This window comes from Stigmatopora nigra, chromosome 1, assembly GCF_051989575.1.
Source record: "Stigmatopora nigra isolate UIUO_SnigA chromosome 1, RoL_Snig_1.1, whole genome shotgun sequence".
In the NCBI taxonomy this organism is placed as follows: domain Eukaryota; kingdom Metazoa; phylum Chordata; class Actinopteri; order Syngnathiformes; family Syngnathidae; genus Stigmatopora; species Stigmatopora nigra.
The window spans coordinates 897,501-921,934 of record NC_135508.1 but is presented as its reverse complement, the minus strand read 5'-3'; the positions used below and the strand labels follow the sequence as shown (position 1 = coordinate 921,934).

General features: G+C 34.8%; 3 protein-coding genes across 3 annotated transcripts in view; all 3 read right to left on the bottom strand.

Moving 5' to 3' along the window:
- Positions 1-303: 303 nt before the first annotated feature.
- LOC144206476 (cilia- and flagella-associated protein 221-like) lies at positions 304-18,543 on the bottom strand. The gene is made up of 26 exons (XM_077731481.1): positions 18,168-18,543; positions 17,978-18,073; positions 17,079-17,173; positions 16,885-16,985; positions 15,698-15,784; positions 15,530-15,625; positions 15,361-15,461; positions 14,022-14,125; positions 12,507-12,666; positions 12,291-12,399; positions 11,278-11,407; positions 11,107-11,194; positions 9,952-10,039; positions 9,645-9,734; positions 9,455-9,550; positions 8,455-8,542; positions 7,366-7,457; positions 7,034-7,111; positions 5,902-6,009; positions 5,705-5,824; positions 4,235-4,320; positions 4,095-4,167; positions 2,894-2,991; positions 1,922-2,014; positions 1,785-1,855; positions 304-1,715 (listed from the first exon to the last, which is right to left on the bottom strand). Exons 3-25 carry the CDS (start codon positions 17,167-17,169, stop codon positions 1,792-1,794), a joined length of 2,241 nt encoding a protein of 746 aa, XP_077587607.1. The 5' UTR covers positions 17,170-17,173; positions 17,978-18,073; positions 18,168-18,543; the 3' UTR covers positions 304-1,715; positions 1,785-1,791.
- A 1,377-nt stretch (positions 18,544-19,920) lies between these two features.
- Positions 19,921-21,722, bottom strand: LOC144200873 (acyl-CoA-binding protein-like). The gene is made up of 4 exons (XM_077723244.1): positions 21,574-21,722; positions 21,369-21,486; positions 20,167-20,229; positions 19,921-20,095 (listed from the first exon to the last, which is right to left on the bottom strand). The coding sequence occupies exons 1-4, from the start codon at positions 21,577-21,579 to the stop codon at positions 20,031-20,033; spliced, it is 252 nt and encodes an 83-aa protein (XP_077579370.1). The 5' UTR covers positions 21,580-21,722; the 3' UTR covers positions 19,921-20,030.
- Positions 21,723-23,906: 2,184 nt separating this feature from the next.
- LOC144206329 (metalloreductase STEAP3-like) overlaps positions 23,907-24,434 on the bottom strand; it is a 7,374-nt gene continuing 6,846 nt past the window's right edge. The window contains exon 6 of the mRNA XM_077731262.1: positions 23,907-24,434. This exon is cut by the window's right edge and continues 154 nt beyond it. Coding sequence (XP_077587388.1) covers positions 24,310-24,434 — 125 coding nt within the window. The 3' untranslated portion in view covers positions 23,907-24,309.

The window sequence follows — 24,434 nt, the reverse complement described above, 5'->3', positions numbered from 1 at the left end:
TACCATACTTAGTAATTTTTAGGAAAAAAACCCCTTACTATACTATGTCGTTTTTTAGGAAGCCTTGCATTATTATCTTATTTTGCAAAAAGCCTTACTATACTATGTCGTCTTTTAAGATAAAAGCTTTACTATACTGTTGTTTTCTATGAAAAAGCCTTACTATACATGGTCTTTTTTTTTCTTTTTTACAAAAAAACGCTTACAATATGCTGCTGTTATCAAACGAATATTTCCAGGTTATCCTCCGCCTTTTAAAAAGCAAAGGGGGCGGGGTTTCAAAGCAAAAAAACTGCAAATAGATGTAGATGCTCCCCTAGGAAGGGTTTTTATTAAAAGATGCACAAGTGAGATAAAAAATAGAAAAATGCAGATAGCTTGACATTGGCGTCTTATCTCCGACTATGAATGAAAAAGATCCAACTTACAAATTTCCCCAAAACATCAATACATTGGTCATTATTTTGTTGAAAAAGCACCTTACTATACATGGTTCTTTATTTTTATGAAAATACGCCTTCTTAAAGATGGTAATTTTTACGAAAAAGACTTACTATACATGGTCATTTTTAACAAAAAAAACACCACGATCTATTTTCTTTACAGAAAAAGTTACTATAAATTGTCTTTTTACAAATAAAATCCTTAATCATTTTTTTAAACTTTTTTTTTTACTACAAATTCCCCCAAAACATCAATACACTACTTGTCTCACCCTTGACAATCTACCTGGCTGGACTCCCATTGGCTGTCTTTTCTCCAGGTTACGAAATAGGTTCTGGTAGGAATTAATTTTGGTACCTCTACTTACGAATTTGATACCTCTACTTGCAAACTCTTTACCTCTACTTACAAAATATGCTCCCTCTACTTACAAAGTGTGGTACCTCTACTTACAAAGTTTGGTACCTCTACTTACAAAATTTGGTACCTCTACTTACAAAATTTGGTACCTCTACTTACAAAGTTTGGTACCTCTACTTACAAAATTTGGTACCTCTACTTACAAAATTTGGTACCTCTACTTACAAATTTGGTACATCTACTTACAAATTTGGTAGCTTTACTTCCAAATTTGGTACGTCTACTTACAAAATTTGGTACCTCTACTTACAAATTCGGTAGCTTGACTTACAAATTCGGTACGTCTACTTACAAAATTTGGTACCTCTACTTACAAATTCGGTAGCTCTACTTACAATTCGAGACGTCTACTTACGAAATTTGGTACCTCTACTTAAAAATTTGGTAGCTCTATTTACAAATTCGGTATTTACTTACAAATTTGGTATCTATTTACAAATTCGGTATCTACTTACAAATTCGGTATTTACTTACAAATTTGGTATCTACTTACAAATTCGGTACCTCTACTTACAAACTACTGCATACAAAAGGATCCAACTTACAAAATCCCCCAAAACGTCAATAAATCCCTCATCTTCCGTTATTTTATTTTGAAATAGCCTCCATAGCATTGCATTCTGCCCTACAACCTCCCTAGCTTAACTCCTATTGGGTGTCTTTTTGTCCAGGTTACGAAATCTCTGAAAGCAATGAATTTCGTAAGTAGAGGTACCAATGTAGAACTGTCCCAGGCAGTTTTTGACATAGTCCAAGTGGGCGTCGCCGAAGTGGAAGAGCGTGATTGGACCTGCCTCGAGGTGAAGCACTTCCTCATTCTGCCAGGTTGGGAAAGAACAGCACCAAAAAGTCTGCAAGAAAAGATAAAGAAAAACTTGATATTCATGTCCATTTTTATTTGATATAATATTTATAAGTACCTGCCTGTCATTGGAAACCAGACATGAATTCTTTCTTGATCATCTCAGGGGTTAATAACACCACGTCGTACCTATGTGCAGACAAAAGATGGGTCGTTGGAGATCCGGCATGGCGTTTTGACGAAAAAAATGGCTACCTTTTGTCCGTGCATCCCGCGAGATACGACGGAGGCTGTGTGAAGGCGGCGGGCGACGTGACGGGAAGGATTTCCTTGTTGTAGTCGGAGGAACTGGAGGGAAGGAAGGACGGCAGACGTTATCGGAGGACAGTCGGCGGGGGAGTGGCTTTCCGTTCAGGTATTTTATTTTGCTATTACAGTCCTGCCTCTACTAACGAATGCATCTACTAACAAATACCTCTACAGACAACTACCTCTACTAACAACTACTGCTACGTACAAATTCTGTTACCTACAAATTCTGTTACCTACAAATACCAAATACCTCTACTTACAAATACTTCGACTTACAAATACTTTCTAAAATGCCTCTACTTAAAAATACCTCTACTTAAAAATACCTCTACTTAAAAATACCTCTACTTAAAAATACCTCTACTTAAAAATACCTCTACTTGCCATTACCATTGCTTATGGGTGCTGCTACTTACAAATACTTTTATTTACAAATGCCTCTACTTACGGATGCCTCTACTCGTAAGTACTTCTTTTTACATATACCTCTGCTTGGAGATACCTCTACTTCAGATACCTCTACTTACTGACACCACTAGCTACGCAGTATTGAGGTGATGAAATACCTCTTAATGTAAAAGCATTTCTATATACGTTATTTTATTTTGAAATTGACCAAGTAACATTATTGCTCCCTATTTTCCTTCCAGTTGAAACATCTCAGAACCCAACTCTGCCTACCATCTTTCCTACAAAGAAAGTACCCGGAGTAAACCCACACAATCCCAGGTGGAACTAGCAAACTCCACACAGTGAACACCCACCTGGGATCGAACCCTCGACCCTAGAACTGCGAGACCAACAAACTAACCACTTAAAATGTATTTTTCAAAAAGATTTTCCAGCAGCCCACAGTAGAAGGATGAAAAGACTCCCATGATTGGACGTTGATAAGCGTGGAGGGCGGCGACCTACCCGTGCAGGATGTTGCTACTCTGAGCGGCTTGTCTGGAGACACATGTGGCGATCACCAGGTCGAAATTGTCCCATGTCTTCAAGCCTGCAATGGCTCCCTGAAACAAAAAAAAAAACAAACTTCAATTTAATTTAGTAATTTCAGATGGAGAAGATTAAAAATTCATTAAATGAATGAATAACATAAAAAAACAAAGCAGATATGACTGTCAAAGTATGCTAATGACCTCAAACGTAAAGTGACAAAAATGGCTTCCGCTTATCAGTTTCAACTTTTAATTAATTTTAAAATAATAATTTTTGTATAATTAATAGCGGAAAATAAAAATAGTGAATTTGTGATAAACGAGGGATTACTGTAAATCAAGTTTCATGTTAAAATTCAAACAGATATATATATATATATATATATATATATATATATATATATATATATATATATATATATATATATATATATATATATATATATATATATATATATATATATATATATATATATATATATATATATATATATATATATATATATATATATATATATATATATATATATATATATATATATATATATAACCGTATTTTCAAGACTATAAGGCGCACTTAAAAGTCTTAAATTTTCTCCAAAATAGACAGTGCGCCTTATAATCCAGTGCGCCTTATATATGGAAAAAAAACATAAAACCAAAAAGGAAAAACCACCAGTGTCGGATATTAAAAAAAACACAAACGCCTGAAGTGAATACTCAATACTGTTAAATATGCAGATCAGCCATCTTAGTTAACAAAATCTTCCATCATATAGCTCCTCCCCCACTGCAAGATTTTATACCAAAAAATCCAAAACATCAACAATGGCTGGCTCTAGAGGTGACTGTAAAGTAGTGACTGCGTGCTTCATACCTGGAAGTCAATAGCAATTACCGTATTTTCACCACTATAAGGCGCATTTAAGTCTTCAATTTTCTCCAAAATAGACGGTGCGCCTTATAATACAGTGCGCCTTATATATGGAAAAAAATGTCATTCATTGAGGGTGCGCCTTATAATGCGGTGCGCCTTATAGTCCTAAAAATACGGTACTCCTTTATATTAGTAGTAGTATTATTACTAGTTTTTTTATTAGCCCATCAAAAAATATATATATAAATTTTGACCAAAATGACTTGGACACCACTGGTAAAAAATGTAATGAGATTACCTTGGGATCCAGAATCTGCGTTTGGAAGCTTTGGGACTCCATCCCGCCTACGTGACTCTCGGGGGTGGAATACCTTCAAAGATGACATTGTGAATACGCGGGTCGATTCACTGTGGAAGTTCGGGTAAGGAAATATTTACCGAGGCATCGGGCACAGGTGAAAGTCCACGTCGCTCTCCAGGTATTTGGGACTTGGTTTATAGGCCTGAAGGCCCGGAGAAGGATTCTAAGGCACATGAGAAAAGACATTTAAAAAAGTACACGGAAACTATTTATATATATGTATTTGTATATATGTAAGTATGTTTATATGTATGTATCCATGTATGTATATACAGTAATCCTTAAAATATCAATATTATTACTTCCATTTTACATATTTTTGCACCTATACAGAAACAAGTACAATGATCAAAAAGTGGAAATATATAAAATATCACAGCGATAACCATATCAAGACAACCTATATATATATATATATTTAGGTGCCCGGACTTTTGCTCGTCAGTCTTTTGGTCACCACTCTTTGGTCCCCGTTGGTTGCGAGTCTTTTGGTCGCCGTTAGGGTTATGATTGTCAAATGTACCTAACCCAAACCCTAACCATTTTCTATTTAAACACACCCTAACCCTAGCCATAACCCTAACCACTTTGTATTTAAACACACCTTTACCTTAGCCACAACCCTAACCTTAGCAGTAACCCTAACCCTAGCCATTTTGTATTTAATCACACCCTATCCCTAACCCTAGCCATAACCCTGACCCAAACCCTAACCATTTTGTATTTAAACACACCCTATCCCTAACCCTAGCCATAACCCTAACCCTAGCCGTAACCCTGACCCAAACCCGAACCATTTTGTATTTAAACACACCATAACCCTTAACAAACCCTAACCCAAACCCTAGCCATAACCCTAACCCTAACCATTTTGTATTTAAACACACCCTATCCCTAACCCTAGCCATAACCCTAACAATTTTGTATTTAAACACACCCTAACCCTAGCCATAACCCTAACCCTAACCATTTTGTATTTAAACACACCCTAACCCTAACCATTTTGTAATTAAACACACCCTAACCCTAACAGTAACCCTAACCCTAACAGTAACCCTAACCCAAACAGTAACCCTAACCCAAACAGTAACCCTAACCCTAACCCCAACCCTAACCATTTTGTATTTAAACACACCCTAACCCTAGCCCCAACCCTAACAGTAACCCTAACCCCCTAACCCTACCACTAACTCTAACCCTAACTCTAACCATAGCCCCAACCCTAACCATTTTGTATTTAAACACACCCTAACCCTTACCCTAACCTAATCCTAACCATTTTGTATTTAAACACACCCTAAACCTAGCCATAACCCTAACCCCTAACCCAAGGGATTACTGTATATACACACATACTAGTACCTCTACTTACAAAAGTCCCCACTTATTGGCACCTCTACTTACAAACATCCCCACCTCCAAATTATTCACTTTACAAAACCCCTCAATGAAAAAAAATGTGTTGGTTTACTTTTGAAATGAGCCCCACCCCCTGAATTATATCTCCACATATAATCCACATTTTAGAAGAAAAAAAAGATCCTTACGAAGATTCTGAGCGGGTGAGCCGGAATGGGTTTGAGAAGAGCGCTGGGCAAAGTGAAGTTGAGATCACTGGCATCGTGCTCGTCTTCCTCTCCCGGCGTCGGCGAGATGAAACCATCTTCCTAAAAAAAAAAATATTTCGGGGTCAATGTCGGCCGCGGGTTCGATGCCGGTGGACCGCCACGTGTCGCCACTTGACTGCGTCTCCGGTGCGAAGTGGTCGGGCTAAGGTGGTGGGGATGAAGGCGTTGAAGGCGTCCCAGGCTGACATCGGCTGGTAGCCCATTAGCTTGTAGTACTGAGGGACCTAAACAAGAGAAGACCAAAAAGATTGGTCGCCATGTCGTGTGTGTGTGTGTCACGGTTATTTTTCCTTTCAATGTAGGCAACTATATAACGTTTGTAAGTAGAGGTACCACTGAGTGCATGTTTGTAAGTAGAGGTATCTCTAAATTAAATGCTTCCAGAGGTTGTTTCGTAAAATGAAACTTTTGTAAGCAGAAGTGTACTTTATATGTAAATTCTCTCATTTGTTCCATGGTCCGAAACCCTTAATGGGTCAAAATGTAGCAATTTTGTAAGAAGGATGTGAGAAACACACAAAAATGAGAGAAAATGATAAGTAAATAATTTATTAATGTCTTAAAATGAAAATAATGGTGAAAAATCATCCTGTAAAATATGCCCTGCGCCACTGAAAAATGCCTTTTTATTTATTTAAATATTTTTTAAATGAATTCATAATGTTTTAATATTTGCTTAAATAAATAAATAGTTTATGTACATATTTTCAAATAAATAATGTATTTTAATATTTTTAAAGTAAATATTTTTTAAATGAATAATGAATTATAATGTAATCTTTTCAATAAATAAAATGTATTCTATTTTTGAATAAATGTATTTTAATATTTTTTAAATAAATAAATGATGTATTTTAACATATCATTTAAATAAATACATTCTACTTTTTTCTGAACTTCAGATTTCTAAATTATGTATAAATAATAATTGTTTAGGACAAGCTAGATCTTTTGATTTTTAGATCAAAAATTTATTTATTTGATTTTATTTTTTTTCTAATATTTTTGTATATCAAATTGAAAGTAGAAAAAAATGTATATTCAGTTTAATTCATTTATATTTATAGATATTGAAAAATAGAGTTTTTAACTAAATTACTAAAAAAATAAGCATTACATTTTCTCGTTTACAAAAGGTGGATATATTTACGATTTTTTGACCAAAAATTAAAAATATTAAAGATTATTAATTTTCATAAGCGGCATAAAACATGGCCCCGCCCCCCACTTTTACACTTTAGTACCTACTTGGAGTTTAAAGGTAGGAACGTGTGTCGTCACCCTCACGTCGACAGCATCCACGGGTAGTGCCAAAAAATCAAGCGCCTGGCAAATCATTAAAATCAAAAAATTGATAAAATCAATTCAATAAAAAACATTTTTGTTTTCAGAAATGACAGCAAAGCAAATTATACTTGTCTCATCTTTACTTTTAATACTAAAATCAGATCAGTAAAGGGAGCCGGGTGGTCGTAGTTCACTTTAAATGACTTCAAATGTAATTTATGCGCATATAAGCTGCACCCTCAATTCAGTCATATTTTTTTTGACTGATATTAATTGTTTTCTGGAGTACTAACCAAGGGATCGGCTTCGTCCATGAAAAGCGGGAAGGAGGATGGAAAGATCCTGTCCGGGGAGATCTTCATGACGCACGCCTCCTCCTTTTCCACTGCGAAATTTTAGTAAGGAGAAGTGTACTTTATATGTAAATTCTCTCATTAGTTCCATGGTGCTCACACAGCTACCAACTAAACCCTTGAAAATGGGTTAAATGTCCCAATTATGTAGGAGAGTTATTTTAGATTTTTTTTAATATATTTTTAGATTTTACAAATTTATTTTTGAACTAAAAACTGAAAAAAAATGATTAAAAATTTACAAGTATGGATTAAACGAACTGGATTAAAAGCCCTGACTATTCAATTTTTTATAGATCTAAATCATTGTTTATTTTATCTTTTTTTAAAATTGTTTTTTAGATTTTACGAATTGATTTTTGAACTAAAAACAGAAGAAATTGATTTAAAAATTACAATTATGGATTAAAAGAACTGGATTTAAAACCCTGAATATTGAGTTTTTTATAGATCTAAAACAATGTTTATTTTAGATTTTTTTAATATATTTTTAGATTTTACAAAATGTTTTTTGAACTAAAAACTGAAAAATGTGATTAAAAAATTATAATTAAGGATTACAAAAACTGGATTGAAAGGTCTAAATATGCCATTTTTCATAGATCTAAAACAATGTTCATTTTAGATTTTTTTTTACATATTCTTAGATGTTACAAAAGGATTTTTGAACTAAAACCACAGAAAAAAATGATGAAAAATACAATTATGGATTAAATGAACTGGATTAAAAGCCCTTAATATTCAATTTTTTTATAGATCTAAAACAATGTTTATTTGAGCTTTTTTAATATATTTTTAGATTTTACAAACTGATTTTTGAACTAAAAAAACAGAAAAAAATTGATTAAAAAATGACAATATTGATTTAAAAGGGGGAAAATCAGGAAATGTAATATACATTTCTACTCTTCATTTTAATTTGATCCTAAAAAAGAAAGTCGGCACTCATCATTGACTTTCCCGGGCCACACAAAATGATGCGGCGGGCCAGATTTGGCCCCCGGACCGCCACTTTAACACATGACTTACCTTTATCGGCTGAGAGCAAGCCCGCCGCCGTGTCCGGTAGATTTCTCCACAGGGCCAGGATCCGCTTCATGCGACATTGCATCACGACCTGTCGGGAAGCAGAAGGAAGGACATGTGTGTGCTTATTTTAACCCTGGGCCAGAACACATTAATTATCATCAAATAATTTTTATCGACAATATACAGTCGTATCTCAATTTACAAAATTAATTGGTTCCAAGACTCTTCATAACTTGAAAATTTAGTAAGTAGAGGTGTACTTTATATGTAAATTCTCTCATTGGTTGCACCAAAATCCCTGAATATTCAGTTTTTTGTAGATTTAAAACAATGTTTATTTTAGCTTTTTTAAAATATATTTTTAGATTTTACAAAATGATTTTTTAACTAAAAACTGAAAATAATGATTAAAAAAATAAGTATTGATTTAAAAGGCGGAAAATCAGGAAATTTAACATCATATTTAGATTTTTTTTATAAATTGATTAAAATGCCTGAATATTCAGTTTTTTATTGATCTAAAACAATGTGTATTTTAGCTTTTTTAATATATTTTTAGACTTTACAAAATTATTTTTTAACTAAAAACAGAGAAAAAATTGATTAAAAAAATACAATTATTGATTTAAAAGGGGGAAAATCAGGAAATGTAATATACATCTATATTTATCATTTTTATTCAATCCTAAAACAGAAAGTCAGCACTCATCATTTACTTTCCTGGGCCGCACAAAATGATGCAGCGGGCCACATTTGGGCCCCCAACCGCCACTTTGACACCTGTGACCTAGAGGCCTGTGTAAGTAGAGGCATGACAGTATTCTTAGTCTCTTTTTTTTCAAACTTGAGTCTTAAAAATGAGGGAAATGTGCTAATAGTAAAAAAGTTTAAACTGCAATTACGCCAAAAAAACGAGAGGGGCGCTGTTGCGACATGAACGCTAGTTACAGTTCAACATTCAGTAGACAAAGAAGATGCTATGGAAGAAAAAAGTGTGTACCTTGCGTGCCGACTGCTGGAAGAGTTTGAGGGCCCTCTGTTTGAGCGCCCACTGAAAGTTGGGGTGAAACTGGAAGCACGGGGCTCCCTTGGGGACCTAGAGGATCCATACGTGGGTCTTAAGTAGTTGCTCGGATCCAAACGGACAGAATCGAAGGAGGACGTCGATTGGGGGAAAGACGTTTGTTTACCTGCCCCGCGTCGGAGATTAGTCGGATGGAGTAAAGTTTTGGGGGTCCGCTGCTGAAGTCTTCCTCTCGTCTTACGTCCCCCTTACTGACCTGGAATCAGTCATTTTAGATCAAATATTTAGATTTTTTTTTTTTAAGAAATAGATTAAAAGACCTGGATCAAAAGTACTGAATACACGTTTTTTATAGATCTAAAATAATGTAAATTTTAGATTTTTTTAAAATATATTTTTAGATTTTACAAAATAATTTTTTGAACTAAAAACACAGAAAAAATGGATTAAAAAATGGAAAGGTGAAAGGTTACCTCGTACTGTTGTAACGAAACCAGTCTGTCCTCCAATACTTGGTTCCTGGTGGAATGTGACACTGGGTCTTTACCCAAATGGACTTGTCTGGAAAGGGAAACAGGATGCTTACTCGTATCTCAAGGTTAATATTTGCGTGGAATAATACTCGTATCTCAAGGTAAATATTTGCTTATAATTTTACCCGTATATCAAGGTAAACATTTGCTGGGAATTTTACTCGGATCTCAAGGTAAATCAAGAATTTAACTGGTATCTCAAGGTAAATATTTGCTCGGGATTTTACTTGTATCCCAAGGTGAACATTTGCTTGGAATTGTACTCATATATCAAGGTAAATATTTGCTTGGAATTTTACTTGTATCTCAAGGTAAATACTTGCTCGGAATTTTACTCGTATCTCAAGGTAAATATTTGCTCAGAATTTTACTCTTATCTAAATGTAAAAACTTGATCAGAATTTTACCCCTATCTCAAGGTAAACATTTGCTCGGTATTTTACTCGGATCTCAAGGTAAACATTTGCTCAGAATTTTACTCGTATATCAAGGTAATCATTTTCTCTGAATATTATTTGTATCTCAAGGTAAACATTTGCTCAGAATTTTACTCGTATCTCAAGGTAAACATTTGCTCAAAATTTTACTCGTATACCAAAGTAAATAAATTTTACCCCTATTTCAAGGTAAATACTTGCTCGGAATTTTACCCATATCCCAAGTTAAATAAAGGTTACTAGTATGTCAAGGTAAACATTTGCTCAGAGTTTTACTCGCATCACAAGGCAAACATTTGATCGAAATTTTACCCGTATCTCAAGGTAAACATTTGCTCGGACTTTTACTAGTATCCCAAGGTAAATAAAGTAATGAAGTATCTTCAAGTAAACATTTGCTTGGAATTTTACTCATATCCCAAGTTAAATAAAGGTTACTAGTATCTCAAGGCAAACATTTGCTCGGATTTTTACTCGCATCCCAAGGTAAATAAAGTAATGAAGTATCTTCAGGTAAACATTTGCTTGAAATTTTACTTATATCTCAAGGTAAATACTTGCTCCGACTTTTACTCGTATCTCAAATCCCACATGTCGGGGCACTCGTATGTCAAGGTATTACTTTAACTCAAAAAGATCCGGATGGGGTAAAACTTACAATTTCAAGCGATTGATTTGCTCTTCTTTAACATTTAGCTGAACCTTCTTGAGGAAAAGAGCCTCTTTCTTCTGCCTGTTCTTCAGACCTGACAAGCATACAAAAAAACTAATTGGAACACAGCCAGTCAATGAAGAGGGGAAGTTATCCTAAATGGGATGCACCACGTACTTTCGCTGAGGTTTTCAGCACCAAGTTTGCTGCTGTCTTTTTGCAGCATCTTGGCCACTCCCGCGTGGGTGGCGGCATCTACCAGGAGCCTCGGTCCTGCCTTGCTCCCACGTGGACCTTGCAAGGCACCCTACAAAAAAAAAGATGAAAGTAGAAGACCAAAATAATTTAGAGTAGGCGATATATCGTCTGATAAGTCATTGAAAATACGTGATGTGATTGTCCCCAAAAAAGCCAATTAAATTAATGTAATGTACTGATATTATATTCTAATAAACAACCAACCCATTCAAATGCAATATATATATTTTTTATAAAACATACAAATTATATTATTAAAAAATATATATATTTTATCCAGTCACAATGGATAAGACGTCATTGGAAAATTAGTTTAGTGTCAAATATAGTAATATTATATCCTAATAAACCACCCATTCAAATAATATTTCAATAATATTTATTTTTAAATAGAATTAACAAACTATCTGAAAAAATATTCCTGAATTATAATTTTTTGCCAATCACAATGCACAACGTGTCATTTGAAAGTTAAATTAGTGTCAAATATAGTGTTATTGTATCCTAACAAACTCCCCAATCGAATGCAATTTATAATATTAAAACATGATTATACATACTTAAAAAAGATGACAAAATTCAGTAATTTGTCTATTAGTATCTGACAGCCGTTTCTGGTCACCGTAAAAAAATTCAACTCTCTACGATAAACGGTTCGGACAAACGTAGCGTGAGAAAATTAACATATCCATCCATCCATCCACAAATCATGATTTATAAGGATTATATAAGAAAAATCTAAATCGTTGCTTTGATACGATCCAAAATGAATGTCAAAGACCACATTTGATCATTTAAACACAAATTATTCAATTTTTAGCTAACCATATTTGTTATAATTGATGTCACTACTACATACAGTATCTCAGAAATACTACAAATTTAAGGCAATTTTAAGGGGGGCTTATATGCAAGTAAATACGGTTAATTACCTTAGGTTTTACGACATCTTTGCCGGACTTTGGTTTGATTGGACTCTGGCCTTGAATGGCTGGTAAAGATCCTTTACCTTTAGGAGGCGTGTCCTGATTAGCAAGATCCCTATTGGCAGAAGATAAAATAAATCAATAAATAAATATATATGTCAACCTTTTGTTCCAAGATAAGAAAAAAATCCAAGTTACAAAAACAAACAAAAAAATTGTAACCTGAAAGCAAGGAGGGGGGTGGAGCTTCCGGTGACGGTACAGAGGTAGGATTTAATGTTGAACTGGGAGACCAATAGGCGAACGGTCGCCTGGCAGGTTTCGAAGCGACAGGGTCGGAAAGTGATGGTGACTGCCGATTGGCCGTTGGCAGGGATCACACCTGGAAAATCAAAATTGAAAAAAATTGAAAAATACAAATAATAACCTTGACTCGCTGACGTCCAATCGCAAGGCTGCTTTCGGTCTTCTGCCGTGATTGCGAGTTGACGTCCAATCCACTTGAAGGGTTCAAGTGACTACTACTTATTTATTATGTTGCCTACTTATTTGTTTATGTATCCCTGATTGATTGTTTATTTATTATTACTAATTATTGATTATTTACTTATTTTTCAATAATTTAGCCATTTTTTTCTTATTTGTGCACTTCCCAACTTATTTTTTTCGTTGACTTCTTATTTATTACATATCGATAATGTATTATTTTAATGTAATAATTATTTATTAATATTATGTATTGATTATTTACTTATGACTATTTTTAAAAATGTAGCCATTTTTTTTCTTATTTGTCGACTTCCCAACTTATTTTTGTTGTTGACTTCCTATTTATAACATATCGATAATTTATTATCTTAATGTAATAATTATTTATTAATATTATGTATTGATTATTTACTTATGACTATTTTTCGATTATTTATCCATATTTTTTGTTCTTATTTGTGCACTTCCCTACCTATTTCTCTCGTTGACTTCCTATTTATTACATATTGATAATTTATTATTTTAATGTAATAATTATTTATTAATATTATGGATTGATTACATACTTATTATTTTTTGATTATTTATCTATATTTTTTGTTCTTATTCATGCACTTCCCAACTTATTTTTTATTGTTGTTGTCTTATTTATTACATATTGATAATTTATTATTATGATGTATTGATTATTTATTATTATTTATTAATTATTTACTTATCATTTTTCGATTACTTATCTATTCATTTTTAGTTCTTATTGGTGCCCTAGCCAACTTATTTTTGTAGTTGACTTCGTATTTATTACATATTGATAATTTATTACTATAATTGATCGATTATTTATTCATATTATTTATTGATTATTTGCTTATCATTTTTTGATTACTTATCTATAATTTTTTTGTTCTTATTGGTGCACTTCCCAACTTATTTCTGTTGTTGACTTCTTTTTATTACATATTGATTATTTATTATTGATTGATAATTAATTTCTTAATATTATTTATAGATAATTTACTATTTATAATTTATCAGTTTGTTTGCTGTTATTTGTCCAACTTATTTCTGTCATTGACTAAGTTGTTGACTACTTATTGATTGTTTATTTGTCTATTTGTTAGTTGTTGTTATTTATTAAAACTTAAGACTTGTATAACAACAAAAACCTTCAATTCAATATATAATGAGAAAACTTTTCCTTTCAGCGCCGTGCTGAGAAGGATGATAAAAAATGTGATTTATTCTTACCCGTAAGTGGGTGGATGGAGAAGGCCTCATGCGGTTCAATGAGTTCCACTTCAAACTCCAAATCAGCGGGAGATCGACAACTGAGCGGAATAATGTGGCTAATGCTATAGAAAGAAAAAAACATTTTTTAAAGACTTTGTTATTCCTTCTAAGTGGGGCTGTGCGATATGGCAATACAATAAGCGCTAGCGCCCTCAAAGGCGGGCAATGCATCCGTGCTGGAAATTTTTAAAAATAAAATATGTTTAAACTAATTAACGAACCAGAGTAACTAACAAAGCCAAGTTACTAACAAGTCAACGTAACTGACTAGCCGACCAACTAACCGACCAATTAACTTACAAACTAATTGACAAACTAACTGACTTAGTAACCGACTAACCAACTAGCTAGCTAACTAACTGCCCAGCCAACCAACTAACTAGCCAACTGTTACTAACAGACTTCTAAACTAATTACCTAAATTAACGTGCTAAACTAACCAATTAGGTAATTAACTTCTAAACTATCTCGCTAACCTAACATGCTAAACTAACTCGCTAACCTAACATGCTAAACTAACTCGCTAACCTAACATGCTAAACTAACTCGCTAACCTAACATGCTAAACTAACTCGCTAACCTAACATGCTAAACTAACTCGCTAACCTAACATGCTAAACTAACTCGCTAACCTAACATGCTAAACTAACTCGCTAACCTAACATGCTAAACTAACTCGCTAACCTAACATGCTAAACTAACTCGCTAACCTAACATGCTAAACTAACTCGCTAACATAACATGCAAAACTAACCAACTAGGAAACTAACTAATTTCTAAACAAACTAGTTACATTAACATGCTAGACTAACCAACTAAATAACTAACTAATTCCTAAACTAACTAGTTACATTAACATGCTAGACTAACCAACTAAATAACTAACTAATTTCTAAACTAACTAGTTAAATTAACATGTTAAACTAACTAAACTAACTAACTTCTAAACTAGCTAAATTAACATGCTAAACTAACTAGGTAACTAACTAACTTCTAAACTAACTTGATAAATTGACATGCTAAACTAACTAACTTCCAAACTAACTAGCTAAATTAACATATGTAACTTCCTAACTTCTAAACAAACTATCTAAATTAACATGCTACACTAACTAGGAAAGTATATAAACTAACTTGCTAACCAACTATTATCTTAACTACTATCCTATAGCCCCAAAAATAAAGTACATTGCAGGGGCATGTCTATTTATGGTGAAAATAAGGGCGCAAAATGTCTACACGGCTAAAGTTTACACTTTTATGCATTTTGACAGATTCCACCCACAAAAACACGCACCTCTGACCAAGCGGGGCGGCGGGTAAATCCACGCGTGTCGGGATATGCACGTGAGCGGTGGCGGGGTAAGCGTGGACAGGAATTAAAAGATTCTCGTCGTCCTGAAAGTCAATGCAGATTTAAAACAAGAGAGGGCGCCAAAAACAAGAAACGGGTGCGACACGCTTACCTCGCAGTGCACCCGAATGCAGTCGGAGACCCGGGACCAATCGTGGGGGCAGAATTTCACCTTCACCGTGTAGGCCAATCCCGGGATGAGACGACACTGGCGAGTGGGAGGCGGTCTCGGTCAAGGCGGAGCTCTTGGCGCCCCGCGTTTTGGCGAGAGGCCACCTACTTTTTTGGCGTAGTTTGTGCGGAAATGCTTGCTCTGGGTGGGGATGATGTGAATATTGAGCACCCGCGAAGAGATGTTGATGAGTTTCTGAAGGGCGGAGGAAAGCGGTTCATTTCCAGTCCTAGACCACAGATGTCACAAGGAGGCGGGCCAGGGGGAGGGGCCTGATCCCACTTGCCATTGAGAAATGGGGATCAATTAGAGCAGGGGGTGTCAAGGGTTCTTCTACCTGACGCCCACTTTGTAGCGCATTCATTACTGTGTTTACTCGCATATAAGCCGCACCCTTAAATTTGCCTTAAAATGGTTGGATTTGATAATTTCTCTTGTATAAGCCGCGCCTTGGTTCACAATTTTTACCTTCATATTCATGGTTTTAATAGGGAGTATAAATGTGTTACTTTGAAGGGAAACTCTTAAGGAAAATCATATTTTAGAGATACTGTATGAATCAAAAGCACGTTAGGGTCAATATCATATGGGACAAGTGTCAAAGTGGAGGCCCGGGGGCCAAATATGGCCTGCCCCTTCATTTTTTGTGGCCCGGGAAAGTAAATCATGAGTGCCGACTTTCTGTTTTAGGATTAAATTGAAATAAAGAGTAAAGCTATATATTAAATTTCCTGATTTCCCTCCTTTTAAATCAATAATTGTCATTTTTTATTTTTTTTTTCTGTGTTTTTAGTTCAAAAATAATTTTGTAAAATCTAAAAATATATATAAAAAATACTAAAATAAACATTGTTTTAGATCTATAAAAAACTGACTATTTAGGGCGTTTAATCAATTTAAAAAGAAAAAAATCTAAATATTATATCATTTTTTTCATCCAGTAATGGTTGTTTTCGTACTACAAATCAGAAAATGACCAAATGGTAAATGTTACTTTGCCCACATCTACTGGTGAAAAACAGTATAGCCCTGAGCGAGCAATGGCAGGCACAAGAAAGTTTTTTCACCTTTTGGGCAAGATAAAAAAAATTCTTGAATTTCATAAAGGTCAAAATTAATTTAGTTTAGCGTTTATCTGTTTAATTTTGACTTCAATGCATAAAACGGCATAACAAACCCTGGATTTGAGCCACCAATAGGGAAAATACAGTAAGAGAACTTTTTGGGCCAAAAATACATGACCCGCGAACTAAACTGAGTTTGACACGCCTGATTGGTTGTGTGTGTTTTCTCACCACGGTCTTCGCGTAGTCTTTTTCCAGTTTGAAGCCACTGAAGTGAAGTTCGGAAGGATCCACTTGGATGCGGCCATTGCTTTTTTCTTTCACATAGATTTCTGATTGGAGAGAAAAGTGAGTGTTAACCCGAATATAAGACGACCTGTCGTCTTCGAATCCGTAATGGAGTCTTAGTCACGGTTAATACGCACTGGATTCCAGGAGATGGTTGGGTACGCTGGTTCGTCCCTCGTCCACAAGCTGGGACAGGGGCAGGGGGCTGGTGGGGGCCGAGATGGACATTCTCCTGTGGGGTCAAAGGTCATTTTTGTGTTTTTTTTAAGTCATATCATTTCTCCATAATGCAATAAGTTTTGTTTTCCTTTAAATGTGGTCGTTAAAGGGTTATTACATTCATGAATTGATAGCTTTTCTGATAGATCAGATTTATAGATATTAAAATGTATTAAAAGCCGCTTTTTGAACCTCAAATATTGTCCTGCAGTATAGATTTAAAAAAATAATAATTTAAAAAAAAATGTTTATTTAAAAAAGGGGGAAATTTTCTTTTTTTTCCCTTTTTATATAAAAGGAAAAAAATATTTTATATGTTGTTTTGAATATACGTTTTAAAACAATACTTAAAAATAAATATTTACATTTAAGTACACATTTTTCTAATGTGGGTAAATGTACCAAAGTCATATTCTTGCTTTTTTTCTGCAGTTTTTGTTTACAAAACCTAAATAACTTATCTTGTTTGTAATTGGCTGATTTCGTGGGTGGTAGGCGGAGCATCCGTTTAAAAACAAACAAATTTTACGGGCTGAAAATTTGACTTTTGACATGAAAAAAATCTCGATTTAACCACGGAAAACGTGGTTTCCAATGAAATTACAAAAATATAAATAATAAAAACATGCTTTTTAAATGTTTATAGAGATATCGGAGCCATTTGGGGAATATTTTTACATAGTTATTGCTACTTTAAGAAAACATTTGGCACTGATAGCGTGGTGGTTAGCTCACATGTTTCAGTAATTATTTCAGGAATAATTATATCTGTCGTTTATGAAAACATTTCGCACTGATAGTGTAGCGGTTCACTCACCTGTTTCAGTTATTTTGTTTAAAATGTATCCAGGGATTGACCAGCAACCCGTCTTGGATGTCGTCTGCACAGCATAGACTCCGAGTCCCCGCAAGGCTGAAGAAAATAAGTCAAACGACGTCAAAATTAACGCACAATAAGTCACCGCGCTAACAAACAACAAAGTTAACGAAATAAACTTTCATTATACCCCTTCTCCGGTTGGACTGGCGCCATTTTTAACGTAGAATTATCATCTTCTCTCCCAAAAATGTGCGGCTAGCAAGCGTACACGTAGCCTAGCTAACTTTAGCCAATTGGAAACTTCTATTAAAATCGACCTAATTCGGCGTCGTCACTTGTTGTTTACGTCATAACCCGACGCCGGTCTTTATGACGTGTTCCAGCCATTTAATATGTGAACATGTGTCGCTCAAGCGGTTTTTTAAATGTTGCGTAGATTAGATGCGACGGTTTGTTGTCCAAAAGACGAAAAAATGTGCACGCCGTTTTCAAATAGTATTTAGTTTGGCTACTGGACAAACATTGTTGTGACCATAGCAACAGTTATGTTTTAAGGGGGTGGTTTTGAATTCCATGGGAACCAACGCAACTAAAAGAAAGTGAAAGTGCCGTGAGATTCCGAATGAATCCGGAAAAACGACGTTTTAGTTTCAAAATAAGAGGTTTTACGGTCGTTAAAATGTTTTTGTGTTATTAGCAATATGCACGATGTATTTTAATTACATAAAATAGTATATGTAAATAAAAATACTTGTCAGAAGTTCTTGTTTTCCGTTTAATTTGAGCAATTGCACATGATTGCTATTATTTTGAAAGTCCAGACAAGAAACTTGAAATTACTTACGATGTCATGTTTGACGTTGACAGCAGGTTTTCTTCGACGCTTCGTTGCTTCATACTCACTTCGATATTAGACAAATTAAATAAAATACATATTTTTAAAAATGCTATTCCTTGGAGGAACCTTGTTTGGAACAATAAAGAAGGAAGGTCCCATATCCAAATTAAAATTATGCCAATAAACAACTTAAAACTAAGGACTTTTGGGATACTTCTTGTTCGTCTATCAGTATATTTGACTCTTACCTACAAAGTCAGGCCGGGCATAGCCCCCTAGCGGTTGGGTGAGTGAATAAAACTTTGAAATAGACAACTGCCTTCCTAACCGAGGTTTGCATCGTCTCATACGATCGTCATTAAGCGACATTCATCCGGCCGATTCAAATCTATACGATGGCGTTCATTTATTATTTTCTATTTCTATTCCTCCCACGCAATTTCCGCCTCTTTCGGCGAGAAGCTCCATCAGCAAATATTGTAAATAGCGCATTCATCGCTGTTGTCTTGGTACCGGAAGTTGCTCAATGTACCGGAAACGTAATCAAATCCAGCTGCTGCTATTCAGAAATGAATAGCTGTATGATTCTTACCCGTTAATATTTCAATAAAATACGTGGAAAAAAACAATTTTGAAGACGTATATAGCGTCCATGTGTACTCCCGATTAAAAGTTTTTTTAAAAAATATTTTCTGCGACGTATATCGCGTTTTGACATGTATCCATTCAAAATCCCTCTGAATAGCTTTAAATAAACAACAGGTGGCTGCGCTTTCGCTTACGTCCACTAGATGGCAGTAGTCAACCACCGAGCCATCCCATGCCTGTTTCTCAGTTCAAAATATGTATAAAATTTGACTAAATACTACTTTTATTCAACGAGTGAACATTAATGCGCTTAAAATGCGTTCTAATTAACATCTTCACTTACTAAAACAACACATTACATTAACCAGGGCTGCCTGTGTACTGAATTGTTGATACGGTTAGCATTAGCTGACGTCATCAGCTAATGCTAACCATGTCAACAATCGTTCAAATGATGAACAGCAAATTTATTTATTAAAAAAATGACATTTCAAAGAATTGGGTAGGGGTTTAATCTCAACTTTAGTAAACATTTTTTTTCAAAATAAGGTAATATCCATTTTTTTTAGTTTTATATGATACAGAAAAGTAGTAGAAAATGGCAAGGTTGACATTTTGGATTGCTTATTTTGCTTTTAACGTCTCCACCAATTGGACGTAAGCGGCCATGGCCTCGTCTTTGGACATACCTGGCGGAAGGGAAAACTGGCAGTCAACATCACGCCGACCCTCCGCCACGGAGGAAATTGGACACACGTACCTTTTTGGGCATTCCACGCGTCCCATTTTCGCCTCGCGAACAAATTCAGAATCCCCGGACGTTCTGTAGGTGGAAAAAATGGGTCAATCTCATTTAAACTTGTTATTTATCGTTATTTTGTTAAATATTCAGGAATATACAACAAATAAATTGGGTTTAAGTTCATTTGGGGGCATTTTAGGATTTTTTGTTGATTTTTGGGTCACTTCCTGTTTATTTTGGGCATTTACATGTCACTTCCTGTTTATTTGTGGGCGTTTATGCATCACTTCCTGGTAATTCTGGTTCACTGATACAGGGATATGAAAATGGATAGAGATTACCAGGAAGTGAGATTTTTTTATTTTTATTTTATAAGTTTTGCGGTTGTTTTGAAAAAAAATGTATTAAATGTATGTTTAAAGATTTTAAAGAGATATATAGGTTGTAATATTTATTTTCTGTTTTCTATCTTTCAAATGAAAAACAGAACAAAAGAAATAGTAACTATTTTAAAAAAAAAAAAAAAAAATATTTAGCATTTGTTTTTTTGTTTATATAAAAAATATACATCTATTTATTTTAAGTGATATGCAAGTCTTAGCCTGTATTTAAAAAAAAACAGGAAATGTTTTATAAAATAAAATAAATCATCTGGATTTCCTTTTATCTTTTCAAAACATTTTAAAATCAAAAAGTCAAAGAAAAATAATCAAACCTTTAAAAATCCAACAGTTTTTTTTTGCTATAAAAAGTCTCCCCAAAAAGGCCATGTGAAAAATTTTACTTATCTTTTCCCATTTCTATAAAAAAAAACTTTTTTTTCATCTAAAAAAATCATTTGGGTTTCCTAAAATGTCTTTTAAAAATAATTTTAAAATATAAAGAGGAAAATAATAAAAAAATTAAAAATCTAACATATTTTTTGCTATAAAAAGTCTCCCAAAAAGCTTATGCGAAAGTCTCTACTAATGTTTTAACTATGAAAAAAATAGCAGTCAATTTCATTCAAAATCCAAAAAAATTGATCACAAAGCCAAAAAAATTGATGACAAAGCAAAAAAAAATCAGTTGGACACCCCTAACATAGATAGATACAAATCACAATATCAGCATTAGCATTGTTGTCAATCTTGACAGGCAGACAACCTGTCTGTCTTCTTTTTTGAGAACACGCCCACTTTTTCGGCGAATCTACGGGAAAGTTTTTGAACGGTCCTCACCGACATTGACGTCCCCCAACGTGGCTTGTTTGTAGAAGCCGTACAACAAGTTGACCTCTTCGTACTCGGGTTTTGTTGTCAGCGTTTTGACATGCTCCGCCGCTTTCTCGAAGGCTTCCTGCGGTGGGTAGAAAAGGGGGAGGAGCCAGTTGTTGGGGGAAAGGACCGAAAAGCTTTACGGCGACGTCTGTCGACGTCTACTTACCGTCATGGTCGCGGAGAATGAGAAAGAGAGTGGAGGACACCTGAATGGCGTTCAAACCTGCGCTTTTGTAGTGGCTTCCTGCTTTCGACTTGAAGTGGGCGTGGCCGATGGCTGTACCTGCACGCCTGGGCAGCGTGCGGGAACGCATTCTTTTGATTGAATCTTCCATTTTAACCCTTGACGACTGCGCTTGGTAAAAGGAATGAATAGGTCATGAGTAGGTCGAGGGTGAAGGGATGAGGGTGATGTCGCCGGAGACAATGGCCAGACGGATTTTATATATGATAAGACGCGGCTGTGATGGGGGGGCCTGATTGGAAGTTGGTTTCGTATGTGAGGTGGACTGGGTTGTAAGATAAAGTAGTAGTACTGGTAGTAGTAGTAGTATTGGTAGTAGTTGTAGTACTTGTAATAGTAGTAGTACCAGTAGTAGAAGTAGCAGTCGTAGTACTTGTAATAGTAGTAGTACCAGTAGTAGAAGTAGCAGTCGTAGTACTTGTAATAGTAGTAGTACCAGTAGTAGAAGTAGTAGTACTGGTATTAGTAGTAGTAGTAGTACTGGTATTAGTAGTACCAGTAGTAGAAGTATTGGTACTGGTATTAGTATTAGTAGTAGTACTTGTAATTGTAGTAGTACCAGTAGTAGAAGTAGTAGTACTTGTAGTTGTATTAGTAGTAGTAGTACAGGTAGTAGTTGTTGTAGTAGTAGTACTGGTAGTATTAGAACTGGTAGTAGTAGTGGTAGTAATAGAACTGGTAGTAGTTGTACAGGTAGTAGTTGTAGTAGTAGTACTGGTAGTATTAGAACTGGTAGTAGTAGTGGTAGTAATAGAACTGGAAGTAGTAGTACAGGTAGTAGTTGTTGTAGTAGTAGTACTGGTAGTAATATAACTGGTAGTAGTAGTACAGGTAGTAGTATTTGTAGTAGTAGCACTGGTAGTAATAGAACTGGTAGTAGTAGTACAGGTAGTAGTACTGGTAGTAATAGAACTGGTAGTAGTAGTGGTAGTAATAGAACTGGTAGTAGTAGTGGTAGTAGTACTGGTAGTAGCAGTAGTACTGGGAGTAGTAGTAGTAGTAGTGGTAGTAGCAGTAGTACTGGTAGTAGTAGTGGTAGTAGTAGTTGTAGTAGTAGTAATGGTAGTAGTAGTACTGGTAGTAGTAGTTGTAGTAGTAATAGTAGCAGTGGTAGTAGTAGTGGTAGTAGTAGTGGTAGTAGTAGTGGTAGTAGTAGTTGTAGTGGTAGTAGTAGTTGTAGTAGTGGTAGTAGTAGTTGTAGTGGTAGTAGTAGTTGTAGTAGTAGTGGTAGTAGTAGTTGTAGTAGTAGTGGTAGTAGTTGTAGTAGTGGTAGTAGTAGTTGTAGTGGTAGTAGTAGTTGTAGTAGTAGTGGTAGTAGTAGTTGTAGTAGTAGTGGTAGTAGTAGTTGTAGTAGTAGTGGTAGTAGTAGTTGTAGTAGAAGTAGTTGTAGATTCTCCATAAACAAGGCTCTTTTGGCCAAAAGGTGGCATCGTAGACACACCTAAAACGGCAATGTTGAATGTCGATATTGAGCAGCTGCAAATACGTATTTATTAAAAAGGACTTTATTCGAAAATATTTAACAAACACAAAATCAGCACATGAATAAACTACATAAAAATAAAAGCTATGTTCAAAAAGAGATGATTTTGGCACAGATTCAGCAACATATTTCAGTTAAAAATAAATAAGAAGGCACAGTGAATCAACAATCTACAGTGTCATATCTTATTATTAATTATAAAATCTAAAATATTTATACTTTTCTAAACTCATTTAGAAAACAAAGTCTGGTGGACCAAAGCTCCTAAAATTAAAAATAAATCAATTAAAGTGAAAACAAAGAGGGGCATAAGTAAAAAAATATTTTTTTTTATTAATAAATAAATATGGACGTTAATACATCTTAAAATAAAAATAATGATGAAAATGGAATTTTTAAAATTTAAATAAAGTTAAAATAAAATATATAAAAAAAACTGAAATAACTATATCGATGTAAAAAATAAAAGTACTTTATTATTTTTGTTAAAATTGTGAGTTAGTGAAGAATAAAGTTGTAATTCAAAAAAAGGGGGCGGTCTTAGTTGGTTTGGTTAGGTCTGTAGATGCTAACAGCTAATTAGCATACAATGTAGCTAACATTGACTTTTACAGTGAAATATACGATCATTAATCATGATTTTTATGAAGTATATCTATTTTTTAACTTAATTTCATATTTTTTGTATTTCTATTCACTTTAACTTTTATTTCATGATGTATTTATGCCCATATTTATTGTTGCATTTATCTTTTTCTTCACTTTTCATTCATTTTCTGAACCGCTTGGCTCGCGGGGGGTGACGGATCTTATCTCAGCCAAATGTAAACATCCTGAACTCGCGACCAACCAATTACAAGGCACAATAAAACAAACATCCAATCACAGCACAGCTAGGAACAATTTATCCTACAAATTAGGACTTAGCATCCATGTTTTTTTAAAGTGGGCGGGCACCAAAATACCCCGAGAAAACCCACATGAGCCCCGAGTTGAACCCACCAACTCCACATAAAGCAAAATCCAACTTGGAATCGAACCCTCGACCTCGGGACTGCGAGCCCAAACGTGCAAACCACATATCCACTGTGCCACCTTATTGTTTTTCACTCCTTTTAATTAATTTTTAATTTTTTCAGCTTTGCTCCACCCCCACATCGCCTTGGGCAACACTTTTAAACATGGCTGACGTTATCCGAGCGGTCGTCACCGGGGAGGAGAAAACGCACGTGGCTCCGCCTCTCCCACCCGCGGCGGATCCGTCGGAGTGGGTGGGCCAAACAGGGAACCAGGAGAAGGA

What these genes read in the sequence shown, in the direction of transcription:
- LOC144206476 (XM_077731481.1), bottom strand. Translation starts at nt 17,169, where the DNA reads ATGTCCATCTCGGCCCCCACCAGCCCCCTGCCCCTGTCCCAGCTTGTG. An exon ending in GCATTCGGGTGCACTGCGAG is followed by an intron (nt 15,462 to 15,529) that starts GTAAGCGTGTCG and finishes ATTGACTTTCAG; the next exon opens with GACGACGAGAATCTTTTAAT. An exon ending in CAAATCAATCGCTTGAAATT is followed by an intron (nt 10,040 to 11,106) that starts GTAAGTTTTACC and finishes TTCCCTTTCCAG; the next exon opens with ACAAGTCCATTTGGGTAAAG.
- LOC144200873 (XM_077723244.1), bottom strand. An exon ending in GTTGGGGGACGTCAATGTCG is followed by an intron (nt 20,230 to 21,368) that starts GTGAGGACCGTT and finishes TTCCACCTACAG; the next exon opens with AACGTCCGGGGATTCTGAAT. An exon ending in CGCGTGGAATGCCCAAAAAG is followed by an intron (nt 20,096 to 20,166) that starts GTACGTGTGTCC and finishes CCCTTCCGCCAG; the next exon opens with GTATGTCCAAAGACGAGGCC.